Source organism: Cupressus sempervirens, chromosome 10, assembly GCF_028749045.1.
Source record: "Cupressus sempervirens isolate cs-2001-9-10 chromosome 10, ASM2874904v1, whole genome shotgun sequence".
Classification (NCBI taxonomy): Eukaryota; Viridiplantae; Streptophyta; class Pinopsida; order Cupressales; family Cupressaceae; genus Cupressus; species Cupressus sempervirens.
In genome coordinates, this window is record NC_143127.1 from 427168306 (window position 1) to 427192250 (window position 23945).

A 23945-nucleotide genomic window follows, 5' to 3' on the forward strand; every position below is an offset into this window, starting at 1 on the left:
TGATTTGACTATTTATGCTCAATGTTTGATGTTCCAATTCAATGCAATGTTCAAGTATTTACTCTTTTACAATTGATATCCATCCTACAATCTTTATATCTTATATTGCAATACATCTTTTCATAACTAGCATTTTAAGTACCATATGTATATTATATACAACCCCCCCGGTCCCCCCTCGCCACCCCCCTACCATCCCCAAAAGGCCTCTTTGTATCTCGTCCTGAATACTTGTCCCCCCATCCCCTAGGGTGGTGTAACTATGGTTTAAAATGAGACTCCTCTTTCAAATCTGCATATGCCTCTGTATGTATCTCTTTGAATCTGCATATGTAATTTGACCTATATATCTCCTCTTAAGTCTGCATTTATTTTCTTGCTGGTGTATTTTATTCTTCTATGAAGACTACACTTCTTTTTCTCCATGAAACACTCACCACGTGTGATGCTTGAGCATTGAGCATGGTTTGAGTGGACCTTATGTCCGTGAACTTGGGGTTGTGTTTGGGGCCTCTCTATGAACCTTGTCCTATGTTTGCTTAATGATTGGATTGACTGCATTGGAGTTTGAGCTCATTTGGTAGCTGTTGGTAATGTGTTTTATATTTTCTGGGCAGATGTTGGAGATTGTTTTCGTGATCTTTGATCTGTTGGAGTTATCTTATGTGATCTTGGATCTAGATCGTTGGTTAGTATGTGGACTTATATCTAAGGTCGCTTAGTCTTATGTTGTCTTACGAGTTAGTTATAATTGTAAACTTGGGGCATGTCCTAAGTGTTCTTTTAATGTAGTATGCCAAGCCAACTTGTGGCTTGCTAAGTATAAGTATACAGTCTTGAGATGTCTAGAGTCATTAGTAGTAAGGAGCATCTTGAGGGATGTTAGCTAGGAGGTGGAAGCTCCCATATGAGATTTGAGTTGTATTCTTCTTTGTAATGGCTGTAACTGGGAAGGCCTTACAACCCGACATGTTGGATATAAATCTTATGATTCTATTATGAGAATGTGTTGTTTTGGATTTGGATCTCTGTGTTATTGGTTATCTTCTGCTGTGTTGGTTGTTTTCTAGGGGCTAGGTTACCTCCAAGGGGGGTACACCCTACCTTGCACTGCATCAGATGGTACCAAAGAAGAATTCAATCTTGTGCTAGTTGTGTGGTGGATTGATTGTTTGTGGAGCCTTAGATCTCTTGGTTATGAGGTAGCAAATCATGGTTTTGGCTCGCAATTGTAGAGGACTCGCAGATGGATTGTTTTGGTTGTGAGATTTTGATGTGGAGTTGAAGTTTTCCTTGGGTGAATAGATTGCCGAATAGAGGAAGGCTGCGAAGATGGATAGTAGATTGTCGAGTGTGAGGCAACTGGAGTCTTGCAATTAGATTGCCAATGTGAGGCAATTGTACTTTGAGAGGAACTTGATGGCTAAGTTGGATCAGTTTTGGGTTAAATTCAATGAGAGGATTGAAGAGATAAGATAGTCTTGTTTGAGTTGGCATCTTTCGATCAAAAAAAGAGTTATTTGGCTGATTAGTAGGATTGTTTGAAGAAGAAGACAGTTTGTGGATGAAGAAGAATTAGAGGTTGCAGAAGTGCATGATGACTTCACAGAAGATGATGAGGTATCTTTTGGTTTTCATGAGCAAAATGTATTTGACATGGAAATTGCTGAGCATCTTATTTTGGATAATGAATTCGCTGATGATGAGAGTTTCACTTGTGTTGATGAGGAATTACATATTGCTGCTAATGTGAATATGGCTTTGGAATCATATTTTGCTGCTTATATGGTTGGGGATTCTATTGTTGCTAGTATGGACATGGATCTACATGTTGATGATATGGATTTTGCTACTGATGTGGAGTTGGATCTACTTGTTGTTGATGTGGATTCACTTATTGCTGATATGGCTGAAGGTTTACATGTTACTACTGTTGTGGATTTGGGTTTGCATATTCATGATGTTGCTGACATGGATTTCATTTTTGAGGATGTTATTATTGCTAGTTGTGATGATAAGTTGCAAAGATTATTGGTTAAGCATTATGTGGTTCAGTTTCATGCTATGAGTGAGCATGCCGATTGGGTTGTTGAGATTCAAAAGATTTTAATGTTTGAATGGATGTAGTAGATATGGTTGATTTGTAGATGTGCTCTCTTGTCTTTGATGTATTGGAAACCTTTGGTGAGGTGCAGATATTTCTTTTGGCATCAAAGTATGGGACCCACTTTTCTATTTACCTCGGGAGTCTGATGCAAGAGCATCGGGCATGGTTTTGAGTGGACCCTATGTCGGTGAGCTTGGAGTTTCTCTATGGACCTTGTCCTACGTTCACTTAATGATTGGATTGGTCGTATTGGAGTTAGAGCACTTTTGGTGGCTATTGGCAGTGCCTTCTTTATTTCTTGGGCAGACGTTGGAGATTGTTTCCGCAATCTTTGATCCGTGGGAGTTATCTTATGCGATCTTGGATCTGGATTGTCGGTTATAAAGTGTTTATTTAATGTAATCTGCCAGGCCGACTTGTGGTTTGCGAGGTATAAGTGTAGAGTCTTGAGATGTCTAGAGTCATCAGTGGTAAGCATGGAGTAGCTAGGAGCATCTTCGGGGATGATAGCTAGGAGGGGAAGCTCACATATGAGATTTGAGTTGTATTCTTCTTTGTAGTGGCCATAACCTGGAAGGCCTTACAACCCAACATGTTGGATATAAATTTTATGATTCTATTATGAGAATATGTGTTGTTTTGGATCTAAATCTTTGTGTTATTGATTATGTTCCACTGTGTGGTTATTTTTTGGGGGCTATGTCACCTCCAAGGGTGGTACACCCTGCCTTGCACTCCATCAGCGTGATGTATTTCTTTTTGCATTCACACCTCACACACTTTTTCATTTATTACATTGAATTGTCTCTCTTATAAATCTTGTCTTAATAAGAGACACTACTTTATCGTGTGCCCTTTTGTCCATTCTTAAACAAACATCTTTTTAACTTAAATCAATGATATTAAGTATCTTTCCTTTGTTTTTATTAATTTCTGTCCTGAAAAAGGATACACACATAAGCAATGTGTTTTCTTTTATAAATATTGCTTTTACTTTCCGCTATATTTCAAAACATGGATCCTTTGGTATATTTGCTGTTTGTTTTGAATAACACAAATTAACATTTGTCTTAACTAATTGTTATCTTCCCTTAAATCACTGCATTTGACAGAAGATTTTAGTCATTCATTGTTTTTTCTTTTACCAACAATTTGCTCTATACCACGATTGGTCTTATATAAGACAAATTTCTTTTCAGAAAACATTCAATGCCCTTTTTGTTCTTGTTTGTAGATAAGATAACGACTTTGTCTTTTGTATTTTGGTCTTATTTGCTTTTGTCAAATCCTCCATTTTCAATTTGTTTTTATGTGTACTATTAATTGTTGATGTATACTGGTAAAGCACAACTTGTGTTTCCATGCAACAGATCTAGTACTTCAAGTCCATGATCAACATAAATTTGCATAATGCATCTCATACTTTAAATTGTCAAGTGTTCTTTAAAGATCATCTCTGTTGATTGTGCTATTGTATATGTTTTTCAAGCAACTCTTTTATATGTATAATTATTTAATACTTCCAATGCAAGGTCAGTACTGCAGCTGGCAAGATCTTTTAGGCATTTCTCAGGTAGCAAACAGTAACTACGTGTGCAAACTCGAAGTTAGACACACAAATATCCAAAATTGGCTCATCAATGCCTTCGCCTTTGCTAGACACAGCTGAAGCATTGCTATTCAATTTATCCGTTGACCTCCGAGATAGATCATGACCTCTATGTCTATTTTTTTAATGATGTGTTCCTGTATTTCTCTAGTTTTTGTTCTCCGACTTTGTCTTACGTCAGTCTTTCTTGCAAAAGTCCGTTCCCTGCAAACTCTTGTCTGCATCTTTGCTAGAGATAGGTGATGCATTATTCTTCATCTTATTTCTCAGCTTGCAAGATTGATCACGATCTCAGTGTCTATCTTTTATATCATCTTGTCCTTGATCTCCGATGTTGTTTTCTTATATTGGGTAAGATCATTCACTACTTGAGCAACATCTAAAGTTTTACAGGGCAGCCACATGAACTCTTTCTCAGTTTCTTATCTGTATTATTAGTTATTTATCCTATTCTTTTTCACATTTAATCTTTTCATTAATTTCTCTTCTTAGTAATCTGACCTTTACCACCCCTTTCACATCAATGCTGATTCAGATTATAAATTTCTTCTCGACATAAATGACAACTTGCAGTAGTTTATATCTTTGACATCGACGACAAATTTTCCAACAATACATCCATTCAAAACATGTCCATCCAGTTCTAAAGCAGTTAAGCAATTCTGATTTTACATTTTGAATTCATATTGAGTGCTTTTTTAATACTAGACTCAATTGTCAAGTCTTTTAAGACCCTCCAGGAACCAGGCTGAAGGAGAGGTACATGGATCATGAAACTCCAAGAGCATGATTGGATATTAAACTAACCAAACTTGATAGAGGAAGAGATTTGTGTTAGTATAGAGCAGAAAATCAGTTTGTTGGAAAAGAAACAATTGAAACAGCTGAGTTTGGTGATCTCCTATAACACTATTTATTGCTTCTTCTGATGAATAGTGCTTAGGAATTGTGCTATTCTTTAGTTATGGAGAACACCCCTCAGTTGCACAATGCTGTGTGGGTTGTTGCTGAAGAAGAAAGGACGAATGTGTGTAGGGAAGAGAATTTTCCTAGAACAGACCCACAAATTTCCCAGAAAGAACAAATTTGTCTTGAAAAATTTACTAAAAAATCTCCAAGAGGAAAATTTTAGAATCTGAATTTCTTTCAAAGGAAAATTAAAAATCCTGTTCTGATACCATATTAGACAAATAATTGGTAAAATATTGGACGATTCATTTAAAAGAATAATTGTTCTAATAGAGTTTACAATCGAGACGTTTCTAAAAAGAACCATACAAATATCAAATAATAAATATAATCTATTATATAGGACATTTACAATATTGAGAAGTGACCAAAAAAAAAGAAATAAAATAACTTAGAAGATATTATTTTAATATTTTGGAGAAGAAAGACAAATACATCATGTACACTGGGTTAGTGAAGATTCTTTGCTGACTTACGGAGAGCAAGCTGTGGGAAGATTGATTTTCATTTTTTAATTAAAGGAAGTTGCTGGAGGTTTTTTGTTAAGAGACTCGATGTTTTTTCTGGAGGAGTTTGTAAGGTCCAACTAGGGTTCTCTAAGAAAGAGTTCTTCCTATTTTATTCAAAGGTCATTCTTTCTCTGCAAGGAAAATTGTGTTTGTTGAAAGTTTTTCCTGATCAAAGCTTTTCCTCTGCCTCTCTGTTCATTGTTTTTAAATGTGATTTCCGTGCATGACTTTTCTACACTTATATCGATTTTCTTCCTGGATTCGATTATGTTTTTTAGCATCAACGTTGTGGATCACACTTTGTGAACTATCATCCAGATGAGAGAGAAGGATAGTAATGGAAGAAAGATATGCAGACTAACCTGATAAAAATAAAAAGGCAAGGTGAGACAGAAAAACATGCATGAGGCAGAGAGGGAGAAAAAGAAATAAAAAGAAAGGAATAAAAATAAAATAAAATAATAACTAAACCAACATATGCAACCAAATGTCTAAATATAACAAAGAAGAAAAAACACGACCACAGATAAACCTATAAACACTAAACCGAAAAACAAAATAAAATAACAAGACGATAAAATAAAAATTGTATAAAAAAACTTCTAGTTCGCTAACATAATATGTGATTTAATATATTTGTGCGCACTAATAATTCTTACATACCCACACTAAGCACATAAAGTATCGTGCAAATAATATTTATAACATATTTAAGCATAGACATAAAAAAACTAAAAAATACTATATAACAAAAAATCAAAGGAATATGAAACAAAAAAATGCAAGAGAGCAATATAAAAAGATATACATCTAATAAATCTAAAAACTAATAAAAATGATTTTATATATATACAAAGGAATAAAAAGAAAATAATGGCAAGAATGCAATATGAAAGGATACACAACCAAAAAAGAAGAAGAATATAAAATATAAAAATATTATATATAATAAAATACACACACATATAGTTGTATACTTGTAAGTATGCAGATGTATATCCTTGTTTATAAGTATATATACTTGTATAAGGATACTTATATGCTTATGTAAGTATACTTGTATACAAGGATATATCCTTATATACCCTTCTATATAAGTATACAATGTATATATTTAAAAATAAACCAAGAGCATAAAAAACTGAATATCACAATGTTTACTGCCTACAGGAAACTAGTTTGATTCATGCTACTATATTATGCAAGTACAACAAAGAAAATAAGTTCAATTGAATATTAGGAAACCACCATATATTTCATTACTGTTCTTTAAGTACATCAATCACATATGACATAACAATGCTGTCTGTTGTCTATGGAGAGAGTGTATATATAATATCCGAAGGTGTGTGACTCAATCTTCATGATGTAATGGCTTGCCCTTCAGTCACTAACGACTCCCTAACAACTTAACCATTCCTGACAAGTACAATTATGCCAACAACACACAAATGCATAGTTCTTATATATAGATGAACTAAATATATGAATATCTAGTTCAAATATATATAAGAAATGCCTAGAAACAATTGATAAAGAACTAATTATAGAAAAAGTAAAGAAAATATGTAATAATATATACAATGGAGTGTGCAAATATATATATATGAAGCAAATATAATAAAAACAAAAAGGAAGAACTAAAAGTGAACATGAGAACTATATAAAATATGTATATAAGAATACACAGTTCTATATATAAAAGAACCAAATAAGCACAAAACATACAAAAATGATCTCAGAATACAATAAAATGTATCAAAAATAAAATCAAGATAATAAAACAAAAAGCCAATAAAACTCCAAGAAAAGAAGCAACAAAAACCAACCAAAGAGAAAGAAAAGAAAGGCAATGCAATGAAGAGGCAAATGTGACACGGGGGGGGGGGGGTGGGGGGCGGTGAAGCATGCACACAACATGCAAACAAGGAGATAGGAGAAAGAATGAAATCGAGAAAGAGGACAAGTGTAGGTGGGGGGAACCTAGAAGCAAGCCAAGGGATAGGAAAAAACACAAGGGTCAAAAGACTCCAAAAAGATTAAGGTCTCAGGGAGGATTGTGGAAATCTGATATTAAATTTTCTGCACTTGTCAAGGGTTTTCTTGTAATGTCAAATTTTTACACCTCCCTTAGTGTGAGGACTAGCTAGTAGGATTTGGCCTATTAGTGAGGTCCTAGGTCAATGAGATTGGTAGAGAACTGTTTTAGGGGCTTGTGATGACATATGAGGTTTGGAGAGCTAGTTTGACTAGTCTTGGGCAGTCTCCTAGATTTTAGGGGGAATCCCTATTTTTAGGGATGATTTGGGAGTTTGTAGGGACACAACAGAGGGCCTTCGAGATCATCTGGGAAACTTCTGGCACATCTTTTTTTTAGGAATGTTCCTAAATTCTAGGGTGGAACTGCTAGTTAGCTCGCCATGGTCAGACAACATCAATGGACAAGGAGCGTCAACTAGAATTTAGATTTGGGTCCGGATGAGCAAGCTACGAATCAATTGGAAATAATTTTAATTATTTTCTAAGTTGGTTTTAATTGGGTCAGAGCATTTGCATTATTCATATCAAAACTTCTGAGAAGGCATACTTCTGCCTAGTACTTATCCTGTAACTTGCAACACCTTCCAGATTGTATATCAGAGATGACTCAGAGGATACGGCTAGAAGATTAGTAGCTGGAAGACTCGTGACCATTGCAATTGGGAATTTATCGTTGGAAAGTTTCTACTTACATATCCTCTGACACATAGGTCAACAAATTGGAGAAGAGAGAAGCAACGATTGAGAGGAAGATTTCTTATTTTTCATATGGAGTTGGTCATGTTAGGTATTCAGTGATGAGAGACATACAACAATATATTACATCAGTGATGAGGACTTGATCAATATTTGTGCAATCCATATAATTGGAGAACAATCTACTTTTCAATATTACCAAGTAAGGGTGCTCAGATATAAGAAAAAAAAGGTGGCATAAACTTAGAACAATACAACTTGCAAAAAGTTAAGGACAATGACACATCTCTTTGCCAACTAATTACCCATCCCAACAAGCATAACTAATGCTGATTACAACTTTTCTTGATTAACCATTACATCTATTCCCTTGAAAAAAGAGTCGTCTTCCAGATGACAAAAACAAAAAAAGACATCAAGAAGAAGGTTGGGAAGACATCCCTGAACTCAGAGCTCCCTGGAGTCACTGCAAATCGGGTTTAGCCGCCTTCTATTTGGTCCGAACTCCTTGTAAAACATGCAAAGCCTCCATCTTCTTAGCCTCTGCTGTGCTAGTTCTGTTCTCCAAAGCCACCTTCTCTAGTTTCTAGGCATCCTACATGGCAGCTTTCTCGACCTTCCACTAATTCTCCATGGCAACTATCTCAGCCTTCCACTGATTTTCCAGAATTGTCATTTCCATTGTCCATTCTTGAGTCAATCGTGCTGCAACTTGTTTTCCTTGCTGTAATTCTAAGAAGGCCTTGCGAAAGGCACTTCCATGTCTCCAAGGGTCTCCATGAGAGGTGACTGGTCCAGGGTGGAAGGAATGGTGTATCGCTTCTTCCACTCCGCAACCCACTCCTCCTGCAATCAGGTGGCCCCCCATTGCGGACACTTGTTGTTATCCCCTTCTAATGGGTTGCCATCCTTGCTTTGCTTGAGGATGTCCTTCTGTATCCTTGTTATTATATCCGAAGCATGAGTCACCTCGCCTATTCTTGGAGCTTGAGCGGCTTCTGTACCATGTGCCATACCCCAGTCCCTAGCTACGACTCCTTCCTTACTGGTGGCGTGATAGATCTCAGAAGATCCTAGTATGCCTGTAGTAGGTGGTCGAAACGTAACCTCCCTAAGGGTTTGTAGAATGGAAATATTACTCAAGTTCACAAAATAATAAAGACATGCATACAGAGCCAAACATAGAATGTACTTTAATACCACAATACCAATTGGCGAGGAAATGATTTACTTTATTCATACCAAAAACATCATGAGTACATTGACAATATTCCAAGTACTTATAGAAGGGTGGGTTGGTTGGGAAAACTAACCGATGCATTCCCTCACCTCCTAACTACCCAGTTTGCTCAAGCTTTAACAATCGCTAAGTACAATATTACTTTATTCTCTACTACAAGGTTCCTTTCAAATGGCTTAAGTGGATATCCACTACGTGGGAGTCTAAAGAAGATGAGTCTGTGTCGCTCTCCTCCCTTTCTGAACTCTGTCCCTCATCCTCTTCCTCTTCTTGATTGCCAGCCAATGCCTCCTGTTGTTGCTCCTCAATTGTTGCTGTTTGTTTTGGATTCTTTTTTCTTGGTTCTTTGCTAGAGGTCCCACTCCCATAGTATCCATGTGCAACCAATAGGTCATAGCCGGTTTGTAGGGTTCCACCTGGTTGGCTGGAATGAATGCCCCTCTATGCTCCGTGACCATTTGAGTCCGTACAACTTCTAGTAGTAGAGCTACTGTATGGTGAGGGATAGAATACCTTGTTCTTTAGCTCCATGAATTCTTGTAGTCTTTCTAAAAGAAATTGCTTATACAAGCCTTCAACCACATGTTACATCCATAGAGCAATATCTGATATGCGACTACCTGATGTTAGTTTACTTTTCACTAGATCCACAATGCATCACCATTCGTCATTGGCAATGAAGATTTTCTTGAGACCTCGGCTATTCTTCAAAATTCTTTCTCATTCTTGTTTTGTGAGCTCCTTTTTGCAAATTAGTTGTAACCATTTCTTCTTTTCTTCGACTGCCATTAGGGTTTTTACCAGTTCTTGTCCTCAGTTGGGTATTCCAAAAACCTTGTTAGTTTCTTCTGTTGAGTAGGAGATTGTTAATTTCTGGTGTTGATATCAGATTATGGAGTGGTTCATCTTTTAATCATACCTAGCCACCATGGTACGCAATATTGGTTCAAATTCTTTTAAATCAAATGTGGGCATGAAAATAATCTTATCTACCTTTGCCTTCCACAACGTTTCCTTCTGTGGATGGTTTTCTTTTGCATGCTCCCACCAGGGATGACATTCACTACCCATGACACTTTCAAAAGTGACATTTTCTGTTGTAATCTTTTCTGGTTTATTTCCTTTGTCCTTCTTGGTCACCATCTTTCCCACTTGTAAGGCTGTTTTGTTCTTCTTGGAGATGATGATGTTTCCTTTGCTAGGATTCCCTAAACTCAACTTTACCATTTTTTGGAAATTGCCCTTAGTATTGGTCCCTTCACCACTTACCGAGTTATTCCTTCCGGCCACGTGCTTAGAGATCTTATACATGTCTCGTTTACCTGTGATGTTACCAGCTCTTTCTCTTTCCCTGCCTTCCTTTGTCTATCTCGACCCGATACCTTAATCCTAATCCGACCCTTTGCACGTATGATCTTTCTTCCCTCTTCCCTCTATGTGTACGACCTCTGTTGCTTTTATCCGTACGTCTGTGTCCTCTCCACGTACGACCCCTTCCTCTGCTCGTATGACCTTTGTCTGTATGACCCTTTCCTCTAATCATACAACCTTTGCCTGTACGACTCTTATCGTTGTTTGTACAATCTCTGCTTGTATGACCTCTATCTGTATGACTCCCATCCTTTCTTGTACGATTGCAGTTGCCCGTACGACACTGATGGCTCGTACAACTGTTGTCCATTCGACTTTAGCTCCAGCTCTAATCGTGCTCGTACGACTCCTTAGCTGTGGCTCTTGTACCTTCCTCGATTTTTGCGCATTGACTTCCTCTCCCTGCAAACCTATCTGACTGGACTTCTCCAACGCCAATAAATATTTGCTAGTGGCCCTGTCTATTTTCCCATTGTCTCTGGTTTCACCTTTATCACCTTATGTTTTTAAAAACTGAATAGCTAAAGGCTCTGTTCTCACTTTATAAGGTTTTAGTTTTGACCTGTTCACTAGGTCTTTTATGGGTATATTATCAAAGGTGGATAGTTCTTACTGCCCCATTGTCTTTGGCTTCTAGGACCTTATATGGTCCCAACCATCTTACTTTAAACTTTCTTGGCTTGACCTCGTTTTTTCCATTATCTTTAAGCACCAAATGTGGAGGTTGGAAATCCATTCTTTTTAAATGCCTATCATGCTAGAATTTCCACCTCTGTGGTGCCACCTCTATTGCCCATTGAGCTAGTGTTCTTTTTTCATCCAGTTTTATTAAGGCATTCAGTCTTTCCCGTAGGCTTTCTTCATCCCCCAACCTTTGTTGTATGGCTATTTTAAGCTAGGTACTGTGTATTCCATTGGTATCACCACTCTTGCCCATACATCAGTTGGAAGGGATTTTGTCTAGTGGTGGCCTTATAAGTAGTTCTGTACGCCCACACCACTGCCTAGAGTCTTTCTTCCCAATCTTGTCCTTCGACTCCACAGGTCTTGTAGAGTATTGTCACTAATATTTTATTGGTGGATTCTACTTGACCATTTGCCCTTAGATAATAGGGATTGGAAAAGGAATGAAAGATTTTGTACTCACTTGTCATTACCTTGATGGTGTGATTGACAAAATGTACCCCTCTATCACTCGTAAGGTCAATTAGAGTGGAATCCCAAATGTAGTTACTATTTTTCCATACAAAAATCTTGCTGTGCTGAGGGCTGTGTTATTCGGCAAGGCCCATACTTCTGTCCATTTTGTAAGATACTTTGTTGCCACCACTGTGTACCTCTATCGATGGTTCTTGCTCATGGGTAGGGGTCCCACAAAATCCTGTCCCCAATGTTCAAATAGTTCTTGTGGTTGAGGTGGGAACAATGGCATGAAATCTCTTTTTAGGGTTTTCCCCGCTCTCTGGCAGGGGTCATAGCGCAACACCCATTCTCTCGCATCTGCATACAATGTGGGCCACTAGAGTCGAACCAATAGAACCTTCCTTGCGGTTGCATTAGGTCCCATGTGACCTCCTGCCAATCCTTCATGGGATTCTTTCAGTACTACGAGAATTTCTTCTTCCATAACACATCTCCTTAGTACCCCGTCGGGTCCCATTTTGTACAATAATCCTTCAATCTATTGAAATGTGCTGCTTTTGAGCGCTATCTTTCTCCTTTCTACTGCTAGCATTTCACTCAGAAAGGTAGCTGTTGACAAATACTGCCCAATCTTTTCATACCACTGGGGTAACACGAATATTTGAAATAGGTGTGCATTTGGAAAATCTTCAATCACTCCATTGCTAGAAGCTTCTCCTGATTTAATTCTCGATAATTGATCAACAATTACATGAGTTTTTCCCAGTTGGACTATAATCTTGAAGGTAAATTCTTGCAACATAATTAACCATCTACTTAATCTTCCTTGGATCACCGACTTGTTTACCAGGTACATTAGTGCTTGATGGTCAACAAAAAATGTAAAGGGTGTAGCTAGTAAGTAATGTCTAAATTTCTGTATGGCATAGACCATACCTAAAGCTTCCCTTTCCATGGTACTGTAGTTGTGCTTTGCTTTTGATGGTAGCCTATTTGCAAAATACACAGGGTGATCCAGCCCTTCATTCCTAGTTTGTTCCAAAGTGACACCTATTGCATAGTTGGATGCATCCACATGGACATGGAATTCTTTATTCTTGTTAGGGTATATGAGGATCGGGGCTCCTACTAGTCTCTTCTTCAATTCTTGGAAAGCCTCCTCTTGTTCCTTCTCCCAACAAAATCGTTCTCCTTTTCTCATCCCCTTTTCCAGGGGTAGAGAGACTTCGGCAAATGCTTTTATAAACCTCCTATAGTACCCTACATGCCCCAAGAAAGATTTGACACCCGTTATGTCTAACGGAGTCTTCATATCCAAAATGACCTTGATCTTGTCAGGATCTATCTTCAATCCTTCCTTGCATACAATATGACCAAGAAGTCTACCTTGTGGAACCATAAATCTGCATTTTTTGGGATTCAGGGCTAGCCTTGCTCTTCGACATCTATCTATGCATTTGCCAATAATTCTAAGGTGGTGCTCCTTCCCATTGTAGGCGGACCAATCATCCAAGAAAGCTTTGAAGTTTCCTACCAACATACTGTCGAAGATGTGTAGTATGATTCTTTGGAACGTGGCTGGTGCATTGCACAACCCAAACGAGATCCTGTTATAAGCATATACACCATCTTCAACAACAAATGTAGTTTTTTGCTTGTCGTCCTCCGCAATATTGATTTGATTATATCCTGAAAATCCGTCCACAAAGGAGTATATTTCATGGCCAACCACTTCTTCTAAGATGCTATTAGTAAAGGGAATAGGAAATTGATCTTTTATAGTTACCGCATTCAGACATTTGAAGTCAACACATATCTAAATTTGGTTGCCATCCTTCACTGATATGACTATAGGAGATAACCCATTCACTTGTTTTCACTTTGAATATTATCCCTGCTTCCAACATTTTTGTGATTTCTTCTTAGACGTTGGCTGCATAGTTTTTATTCATTTTGTAAAGTCATTCCATACTGGTCTTGCTCCAGGTACCAGGGGTATCCGATGGACACACAGTTCCTTTCAAGTCCTTGTACATCCAAGCAAAGACGTCCTTGTACTCCAGAAAGATTCTGAAAGCTGCCGCCTTCAACAATCTGTCCTAGTCGTCCCCTATTAGGATATCCTTGGGTTGATCTTCTTCCCCAAGGTTTATAGGCTCAAGTTTGGCCTCCTTGTATTCTACCTCTTTCTCAAATATGTGTGCTGGTGTCCTGCTAAGGGTTGTCATACCCTATTTGCTATACCCTTTCAGGTACCTTTCTTCAGACTCCGATTCTCAGATTTGCAACATATTACATTATGGCTGGAAAACTTCCCAGTCTCCCATCTGCCAGTGAAATAATCCATTGAGGAAGCTGGTTTCATTTTCTAAGCATTCCCCAAGTTTGGGCACCCCTTCCTCATCTTGTTCCACTCCGCATGGTCTTCTCCCTCTGCTTTTGAATCCAATGCCATGTCATGACTTACCGACTGGTTCCTCAGGTCTATGGTGTACTTTCTGCCCTTTGACTCAATAGATAGAGTATTCCGTTTCCAATTATGGGTAGCTTTCGCTCTGGCCAGCCATCCTCTTCCTAATAAAGCATCATACCCCTTTTTCTCTTAAGTAATAACCGCAAAATCAAGGAAAAATTGTTGTGTACCGATTGCTACCTTTTGTCCCATCAAGTTTCCTATTGGCTTAATTCCATATTGGTCTGCCCCCACCAGTTGAAATGTAGGTGGCTAGAGTGTGGGTTTCCCTATTGCCTTCCATTTTTCTCAAGTAAGACATTTACGCTAGAATGACCATCAACAATAGTATTCAAGAGTTTATACCGCAATATTTCTATTTCTACTACTGTTGGTGTCCTCCCTATTCCTATAGAGAATAGGGTATTGTTTTCTTTCCCGACTTTTACTTCTTTCTTGTCTTCCTTAGAGGGCATCCCTGCCATACTTGCCCCTTGTGTTAATGCTACCTGTAGTTGAGGTAATGTTTCTAGTAAATCAGCAATTTTCACCGGGATGGTGGTCTCTAGTACTTGCATCACGATATTCAACACACCACCGTCTGTAGGAAGTTTATCTGGCCTTGCCTTCCCTTCCTCTCACATGCTATCTTGAATGTCTTTCCATGCTTCATGAAATCTTTCATTCTTAGTAGTAGCATCCGGGTAGACCAGTTTCCTGTCTTGCATCGTTGTGACGGCAAGGATTTCATTTTTTGGTTCTTCAATGTCTAACATGTTCACCACCTTTTGTCTTGGGCAATTCACATCCTCATGATTTCCTTGTCCACACCATTTACACAACATTTTTCCATTCTATCTTCCTCCATGTTGACAATCTTGTGCAAAATGCCCCCATTCGTTGCACCCCCTACATTGGATCATAGTTCTTCCCTTAGAATCGTATTGTATTGCTCACCAGGGTGTGTTGTTATTGCTGTTGTTGTTGCTATTATTATTCCTCTTCTATTATATCTATATCCTCCTTGTGAGTCTTTTGTATGTGTTCTTTGGAGTGGTGGAGGGTGGTGTGGATTGCTTTCCCTACATGAAGAATACTTGTGCATTCTATGTTTTTAGATTGTAAGGACAATCTTTGATTGTGTGTCACAACACTTGACAAATCTCACAAAATGTTTTCCTCAGGCATGTCCCTTTTGTATGGTCCTCCTTTTCACAGTCTGTGCACCATAGCTCCCTCGCTTCTTCTTTTTCTTCCTTACTTCCCGTTATCTCCTTCATTAATCGCCTCATGTCCTTTCTCAAGGTTTGGATGGTTTTGGATTCATCCTCACTTTCTTCTCAACTTTCACTCGCACTTCCATGCCATCTTGCCTTGGAGGTTTTGTTCTCACTTTCTACGTCTGTTGCATGAGTACACACATCCACAAAGGTTGATGGTGGGAATATTTTCATCTTTTTCCTTAGGGATGGTGTCAGTCCTTAAATGAAACACCTTTTCTTCAGTCCATTTGCGGGCTTGTTATCAAGTTTTCATATCAGTTCCTTCAGTCTTCTACTGTAGGTTTTAACTGATTCATTCTTACCTTGCCTTATATTATAAATCTCTGTCACTATTTCATCATTGTCCCTCAGGGGTTTGAATTCTTCTTCAAAGGCTGTGCAAAGATTATTCCATGTGCTCTTCGTGCTAGCCTCAAAATCTTCATACCAGTCAATGGCTATACCTCTTTGTGTGGCCATAAATGCTTTTAGCCACTTGTTAGCATCATTTTGTCCATTAGCTTGCCATATAGTTATGCATGTTTTCTTACAGTGGCGAGCGGGGTCCTCCGAACCATCCTTGGTGAATCTAGGTGACTTTTGTTTGTCCATTGCCATTATGTTGCCCTTTTTTGTTCTTGGTGGGACACCCCCTCTTGACGAGATGCTTCCTCTTCTCGAAACACTTCCTTCTGACGGAAAACTTCCTCCCGATGGAACACTTCTTCCTAACGGAACACTTCCTCCAGATGGAACACTCCTTAATGGAACACTTCCTCCTGATTGGAAGCTCCCTCACAACGGGCTCGATTCTTGATTGCTTGACTCGAGAATATCTCCTTCTCTTGTGCTTAGGTTTTATTCATGTTGAAGTTCTTTGTGTGTAGGGGTCTCCAAGTTTCTGCACCCTTACTTCCTTCTTGGCTTTTCAGAGATAGCCAAATTGGCTATTCCTTCGATTGTATGCTCAATCAACACTTCTTGGATTTGGGTGGGGTCCCCTTGTCCCCTTAAGTTACGACGTTTCTCCTGATGCTGTTGGAGATGTAATGTCTTTAAGGTGACTTCCTCCTCAGTTTCTTCCTCTGCTACCCACCTCGGATATTTGTTTGGAATCAGGGTCATGAATTGGTGTAGTGTCTATTTCCCTTCCTAGGATTATCATGATCCTCCAAGTTGCGTTCCCTTGTCCTCCTTTCAGCAAACCTCTGGAGTACCTGTTGCCTCCTTCGTTCCCTTTCTATTTCATCTTTTTCTTCCTCAACACGTACTATGTTTCTTGCCAACAAGTGAGGAATCTGTCTCAATAGATCGCATACTATTGGTGGCACCAAAAGTTCGTCATGTACTGTGTTCTTAGGAACTGTTCTCTCACGGGCTTCCCTTTGCATGTACTGATTGACCACAACTTCCTAGGCTGTCACTAGATCGCGTGTCAACTGATCTTCTCTAGTTATTTCCTCCTCTTCTCCGTCACTATTTGTTACTTGTATATGTGGGTAGGAAGGGTCTTCCCATTATTCCATCCTGCCTTGCCAATGACCTTAGGGATCAGACTTAGGCAACGATGCCAAAATGTAGAATGGAAGTATACACCAAAGTTCTAGACTCACCAAATACTAATTACCACAGGAACATAGAACATACCTTTTACCATAACAATGGAAATGGCGAAGAAATGCTTTATTCGTATTCATATCAAAACATGATAATTCAAAGTTCAGATTCCAAAGTCTTATAAGACAGTCGGTTGGTTGGGAGAACCAATGGACACATCCCTTCGCCAACTAACTACCCATCCCAACAAGCATAACTAATGCTGATTATAATGTTGCTTGATTAACCATTACAATAATCAAAGATTTCAAAATATAAACAAGGAAATAAAGAGGATCTATGCGGGGAGTCTATAAGATCCAAGCAGCAACTGCATTGAAGTGGGTAGATAATCATTGGATCTATCATTGCATACAACATATATGTGGAAGCTGGGTTTATCTGAAGATTGAAAGAATACCATCTTCATACTATAAGAGATAATGTATAAAAGCATCATAAAAGAAAGACCATATAAACTATTATTATTAGTCAGATATAAATTCATTAGTGGTGGATCTGCATACAAGTATATTGTGAATATAGCATTTGATCAGTACAAAGACAATGCCTTCAACTTCAGAGGATTCTGTAATAGATCACAAGATCAAATATTCAATTCAGATTAAAGGTCATACCAATCTCAGGTATTTTATCACGCAAAATTCAAAACACAATGCTAGTCCTTCACTATCTAAAAACACCTTTAATCTAGTCCTTCACTATCTAAAAAATATAATGAGATTGGTAAAATTTGATCTTGTGATCTATTACAGAATCCTCAAATCAAAATTCTGATGTTTTGCTGTGTGAAGGTTCCTTTGATGGGTTTTAATTATTGTTTTCAGTAAAAAAATTCTGGGAGGGTTTTATAATTTTTCTTCTTTGAACATTATTATTGGTTTTGTCACTTGTGTGATCTTTTGCCTTGAAATTTTGTTTTGTAAAAGGGTTTTTCTGTTTTCACTAAAAAATGAAGTTTTGTATTATGTTAGGTATTCCTATTTTAGGGTTTTTACCAAGGTTGCACAGGTACGTGGGTACGGGAACGGGTACAGGTATGGGAACGGGTACGGGTACGGGTATTTTTCAAAATAGGGTACAGGGGTACGTGTGTGCCTATTTTTTCTATATAATTAATATTTTATAGAAAATATAAAAATCAAAATATATGTCATGAGTCATGACATTGAGCATTCAAAACAAGAAATTTGAAATATATATATATGCTATTGCTGAATGTTTAATGTTTAAAGTATTTTTCATAATAGGGGACAGAGGTACTTGGGTATGTCATACTTATTTAAAAATTATACCTTTATATTTATAAAACATCTGAAATTATGAGTCATGACAATGGTTTTTCAAAACAAGAACAGTGATAAAGTTTGCAAATGTAATGTATTGTTTTCAGTTTCAGATTTGCTATATGTTTGAAATAATAATACATGATAAATGCTTAGATGCATAACAAAGAAGGCAGACTTTAAACATGAACAAGAGGATCCTAAATCATATAACAATGACATATTGCAAATGATAAACTTATGACTTGAACAGTGATAAAGTTTATTGTTAACGAGTATCAAAGTTTCAAACTAATTTGGTATTGAATTACGTTTGATAAACAACAAGCTAATACAAAAATAAAAAACCAAAAAAATAAATCAGAATCTTAATCAAGGTCCTTAGCTATGATGCTCTCCACCGAGTACCTGGTACGTGGGATACGTGTATCCGGTACTTGGGTACGTGGGTACTCGGTGGGTACGAGTACCAAGGGTGTGGGTACGAGTACCCATGCAACCTTGGTTTTTACTATGTTTTTTTGAAAAAAAATTACGCTTTATAAATTTTAGTTTCATGGTTTGGTGTTTTTTTCCACAAAAAATGTGGGTTCTTTTAGCTGTTCTACATCACACCTATTTTTGCTAGCGCAACACACTAGACAAGGATTTGCCGATTTTTCCACAAAATAGTGGTTTCAAGTTTTCAACAGCTGATCTCAGAGGGATATCTTTGTTACCCAACAGTAGGTTAGACCAATATCAGTACTCTTGGTCATTTCTAGAAGTTTTTCAAATCCAGGGAGGGTCTCAGTAGTAGGCTCATGTTGCTGAGTGCTCTGATGAGTAGGGAGCAGCCTTCTGTGCATCTGTGATCAAAAGAACTCCAGACTATTTTCTGTAGTATAGTTAATATTATGACAACTAAGGGAGGGTATTAAAATAATATTGTAATGTTTCTATAATGGCCATCTTAGTTTTAGTTGTTTAGGTAGTTTTTATTTGGTAAGTTCGTTGCTTTTCTAGAAACTCTTGCTTTGTAATTTCTCTTTTGAAGGAAATCAAATCTCTATTGTTTGATATTTAAATATCAAACTATCAAGTTTTATAACACTAATTTAGATTAACTCTTGAAGTAATTAAATAAGTTTTAAAAGGTAAAAAATAATATAACTGTTGGAAACTACAATTGGAACAATTGTTATGTTGGAACCATGTGCCCATCAAATCTATCCTTTTTTAAAGTGTTATTGAACTAAACATACACGGAAGTATCTTCTGTGTTATTTTGCGATATGGAATGTTTAACGTGGATCCAACTTGAACTGTTCAATGCTAGCTTTGTCATTGCAGACAAGGATCAATCATAGCTAGAAAATTCAAAATAGTTTTAAATTTTTTTGTTGTTTTCTTTTGCAGCAGTCCATATAAATTCCCAGCATTTTATTTGGTTTTAATGAGATTATGTATTATCTAATTTATTAGCCCAACAGAATTTGATTTTCTTGTGAATAATGAATTGCAGGATGATGATGATCTGGAAGATGATGGAATCAAGATTGAACCTTTCAATCTGAAGCAAGAGAGAGAGGAAGGTTACTTTGATTCAGAAGGGAACTATGTGGAGTATGGAAATGGGAATGAAATTAAGGTTAGCTCTATTGACAATTTGTATATTTAAAAAAAAATTGTGCTTCAAACAGTTATATTTTATTTTTAGCAGCATGATATTTGAGGTTTTACATTAGGATTCACATATGTCACTGCTTTCAGTAACTGAATTGTTAAATACATTTACTTTCTTGAACTAGGATGCTTGGCTTGATAGTGTGGAGGTGGACACACGTTATGCAGACAAGCACTTGGAACATTATATTCAAGAAAGGGATAATGATCAGGAACTTTCGTCTTTAGAAATTAGTAAAATCAAGAGGCGCATAGCAAATACACTGCAGCCAGGAGAGACAGTAACGGTTTCCATACAGCATCCATGCTTAATTATTTAAAAAAATCTCTACTCTTAATTGTTCTCCATAATATCAAACCAAAAGCAAGAGAATTGTTGATACTTTTTGATTTAATCTTTATTCTGAGTGTATTTACGAGAACGTGTAGTGATGAGTTTGATAAGAACCCTCATTCCTTGGCTTATTTTCTCTGAGTTGGACATAAGTTTTTGTTGGAGATGATCAATCTCAGTTTTGTGACATTGTTTTAAAAAATGATTTCTTGATTGGAGTAGCTCTCCTATAGTTTACTGAAGGAGCCATGGGACCTTGTTTTTTCGTTTTGAAGGTCAAACTCCTCATCTTCTAACTTTAACAATCTAGGATTCCATTTTCAAGTAGTCTTCCTTTATTGCAAACCCAAAGCGAAGGGAACTCTTTGGACTTTTCAACCTATTGTGTTACTGTTCACACAAAGAATTATTTTCATGTTTCTTGCTACATTTTGTTGCTTGTGTGAATGAAAAGATTCAGAGAAGAAATTGTATTGATGTGCCCTGATGACCAACAGTAGGCCAATGAGACTAAAAGTTACAACAGTTGCCAATTGAGAGTTCTAGGAAGAGAGAACTTTAGACTCAAAATAATAGAATGGCATTAGGCAAAATAAAGCTCTTTGATGTTAAGAAATGGCAACAAAGGTAAACGGAAGCCCCAGAAGCATATGCTGGTGAAGACTGAAAGGAAAGCTCATTGAATATCCCTGTCTACATCTGAAAAGTAGTAGCCTGAGGTATCATCCATCACTGTGTGAAATAGTGGTTGTCTGAAAACGTAATTGTTAACTATATGTTTATGCATTTATGTGGATATGTAGTAGTAAATGTGATGAGAGTACTACAGATCCCATTCCATGATTTTGATACATGGTTTAATCGGAGATCACTGAGTTGTATCACTTCATTTTTGATTGTGCCATGCATAGGTTTTGTGGTCATTTTGGAAAAAAAATATTTTCTTTATTGGGAAAACTCTCTTTTATTTTGCCAAGCGATTATGAGATTTTGGCTTTCTGTTTTGAATGTCAAATTCCTCTCCTTTAGGCATTTTGGGGATCTACTGTCAATTGTTGTCCTTTATTGCAAACCAAAAGTGAAAAGAGTTGTATGTACTTGCTGTGAAGTTTTCACACCATCGCCCCAAAATTTTTGAGGACCCCCTTTTTTCTAATCGCCTTGGCAAATTTTTGGATTGTCCAACAATTTTGAGTTTTGAAAATTTTGAGCCTTGGACACCTTCAGGGCTAGTGGGGAGAAGGTTAGATTTATTTTCACCCGGTTTCAACTTGATTTTCTAAAGCCACCAATTTCATCCTTGAGCCAAACAAATTTTAAAGAGCAACACTTGGTAGGATAAAATTGTAAATTTTGTACTTAGACATTTTTCTTTTGAAAATTTGGATAATTTTCAAAAATGAAAGTTTTGTTAAATTTGGTCTTTTGGAAAATCTTGATTAATTTTGGTGAAAAAGATTAATTTTTGTGATGGTGAAAGAAAATTGCAAAAATTGATTTTTGGCTTTAGAAGAAATTTTATTTTATTTTTGCCAAAAAAAATAAAAAATAAATAAATTTATTGGCATAGCAAAATCGATTTGGGTAAGAAATTGCAAAAAATTGATTTTAATAGATTAAAATTGTCTTGAAAACTTTTTGCCTTTAATGAAATTAGTAATTTAATATTGAAAAATGGCTTTTGGTTAGCCAAAATCCTATTTTAATGACGTATGAATTACTAAATCCTCATTAAATGGAAATATTTGACATCTCCAAGGCACCATTTAATTTTTTTTTGCAATTTAGAACTAATTGGCAATTTTAAAAGTTAATTTTCATCATGGCAAAATTAATTTTGGTTAAGTATTTAATTGTGGGCCATAATTTTGCATTAATTATTTGTTTTTCTTTCTCCTAGGGTCCAAGAAAAAAGTTGGGTATAAGAGGAGGCCTCTCTCCCATTTCTTCCTCACTTCTCACTTCTCCTTCTCAAGGCGTTGGTAATTTTGCAAGAGCAGATCTGCACTTTTCTTGCTTGGCGAATTTTGTGGGAGCCGAAATTTGTGGGAGCCGAATTTTGTGGGAGCCGAAATTTGTGAGAGCCAAAATTTGTGGGAGATAAAATTCTGATTTTTGCAAGTGGCTGCGATTTTTGCCCTAGGTTGGGAAATTTTATTTGGAGGTAAATTGCATGATAAATTTCTAATTTGCAAAAGGATTTGAACTTCTTGAAAGTCATATCCTAGGTTTCGAAAAGTCGCTGTAAGTTTATTGGTTAAGGTGAATTTTCATCATCTAGAGTTGCAAGGAGTGCTTAAGCTGACATCCATCTTTCGTTCTAGTCTACGGATTGCTCTGCTTGGTTTTTCTTGCCTTTTGGTCCACCACTCTACCATCCCGTAATAGGGCGACGAGCATGGAGGATGATAGTGCAAGTAAGAATCCAAAGCGGGCGAACACTAAGAAAGACAAAGAGGATATGACGCCCAAAACTTCCTTCTTCTGGAAAATGAAGTGAACAACCGACACCAATATCTGTACAGTGGACATGATACAGATGAGGGACAGATTGAAGGAAGGACAATCCCCCTTGGCAAAGAAGATGTCAACGATACAGATTTTGGATCGAAGTTGGATGAGTTGGGAAAGGTTGCTATCAAGAAAAAGCATTTGGGCACCCTTTCCTCTCTCAATGCTTTTATTGGATTTGAGAAAGAATATGAGAAGGATCACGAAAGGATACTACAAGCAGCAAGTGGCGTGGCGAAGTCGGCGGAACTCAGGACAAAGCAAACACCCTATCCTCCTATGGGAGAAGTTAATGAAAGGCTAGTTAAGTTCATTGCCTTAGCTAAGAAAATGAAAGAAAAAGAAAGATTTATATTAGAAGATCATTTGATGTAAGCCCAAGAGGCAATTTCCCTTTCTTCTAGAATAGGACAAGTGTCTATTTTTGATTGGCCACCATTTTGGTGCCTTCTCATTGGTTGCCACTTTTGCACTTTTTTCATTGGTCCATTGATGAGATGGCAGCTTCTCATTGGCCGATGGGGTGGCAACCCTAATTAGGGTTTTTGAGGATCCAATCTGGATCGTTGATCTTGTTCTGATCTCCACCATCCGTTGTATTTCTGGCCTTTATAAAAGGCCATTTCCTCTCATTTGTAAAGTGTTGGAGAAATTGTTGCGAAGATAATACCAAAATGCTCTCTTTTTCATTGTTGTGATTGGCATGTTGATCAAGAACATTGGGTGTTATTGCATGTTTTCTACTTCCACTTAGTTAGATTTCATTTCAAGTTGTTTAAGTTGTTCAAGTGAAAGTAAAGTAGGTGGATAGTTGTGTGGTAGCATTGGTAAATGTTTGATAGAGATCAATACTAGACCACTAGCATCCTAGCGGCTGGTTGGGAAGCCTGGTGTGGTAAACTAGTCTATTATTCCTTTGAATTATTGCACCTATGGAAGTGAGGCCACTGGTCAGCTCTCATTAGGTTTGATCCTCATCCATTTGCTAACCTTCCATTCATAGGTAGGAGTAGAATAGTGAGTAGTTGGGTAGTCGAAGCTTAGAGAAGTAAGTTAAGTGATAGAACTCATCCATTCACCTTCCACAACCATCGCTTTCCCATCAACATCATCACTGGCAGACACATCCTCCAT

General features: G+C 37.3%; 1 protein-coding gene across 3 annotated transcripts in view; it reads left to right on the forward strand.

Moving 5' to 3' along the window:
* Nucleotides 1–23945, forward strand: part of LOC149534534 (uncharacterized) — a 98205-nt gene that overhangs the window by 19722 nt on the left and 54538 nt on the right. For all 3 annotated transcript variants that reach the window (XM_089807003.1, XM_089807002.1, XM_089807004.1), the window contains exons 3-4: nt 19806–19931; nt 20092–20247. In XM_089807003.1, the coding sequence (XP_089663129.1) occupies nt 19806–19931; nt 20092–20247 (282 nt within the window). The remainder of the gene's footprint in view (nt 1–19805; nt 19932–20091; nt 20248–23945) is intronic.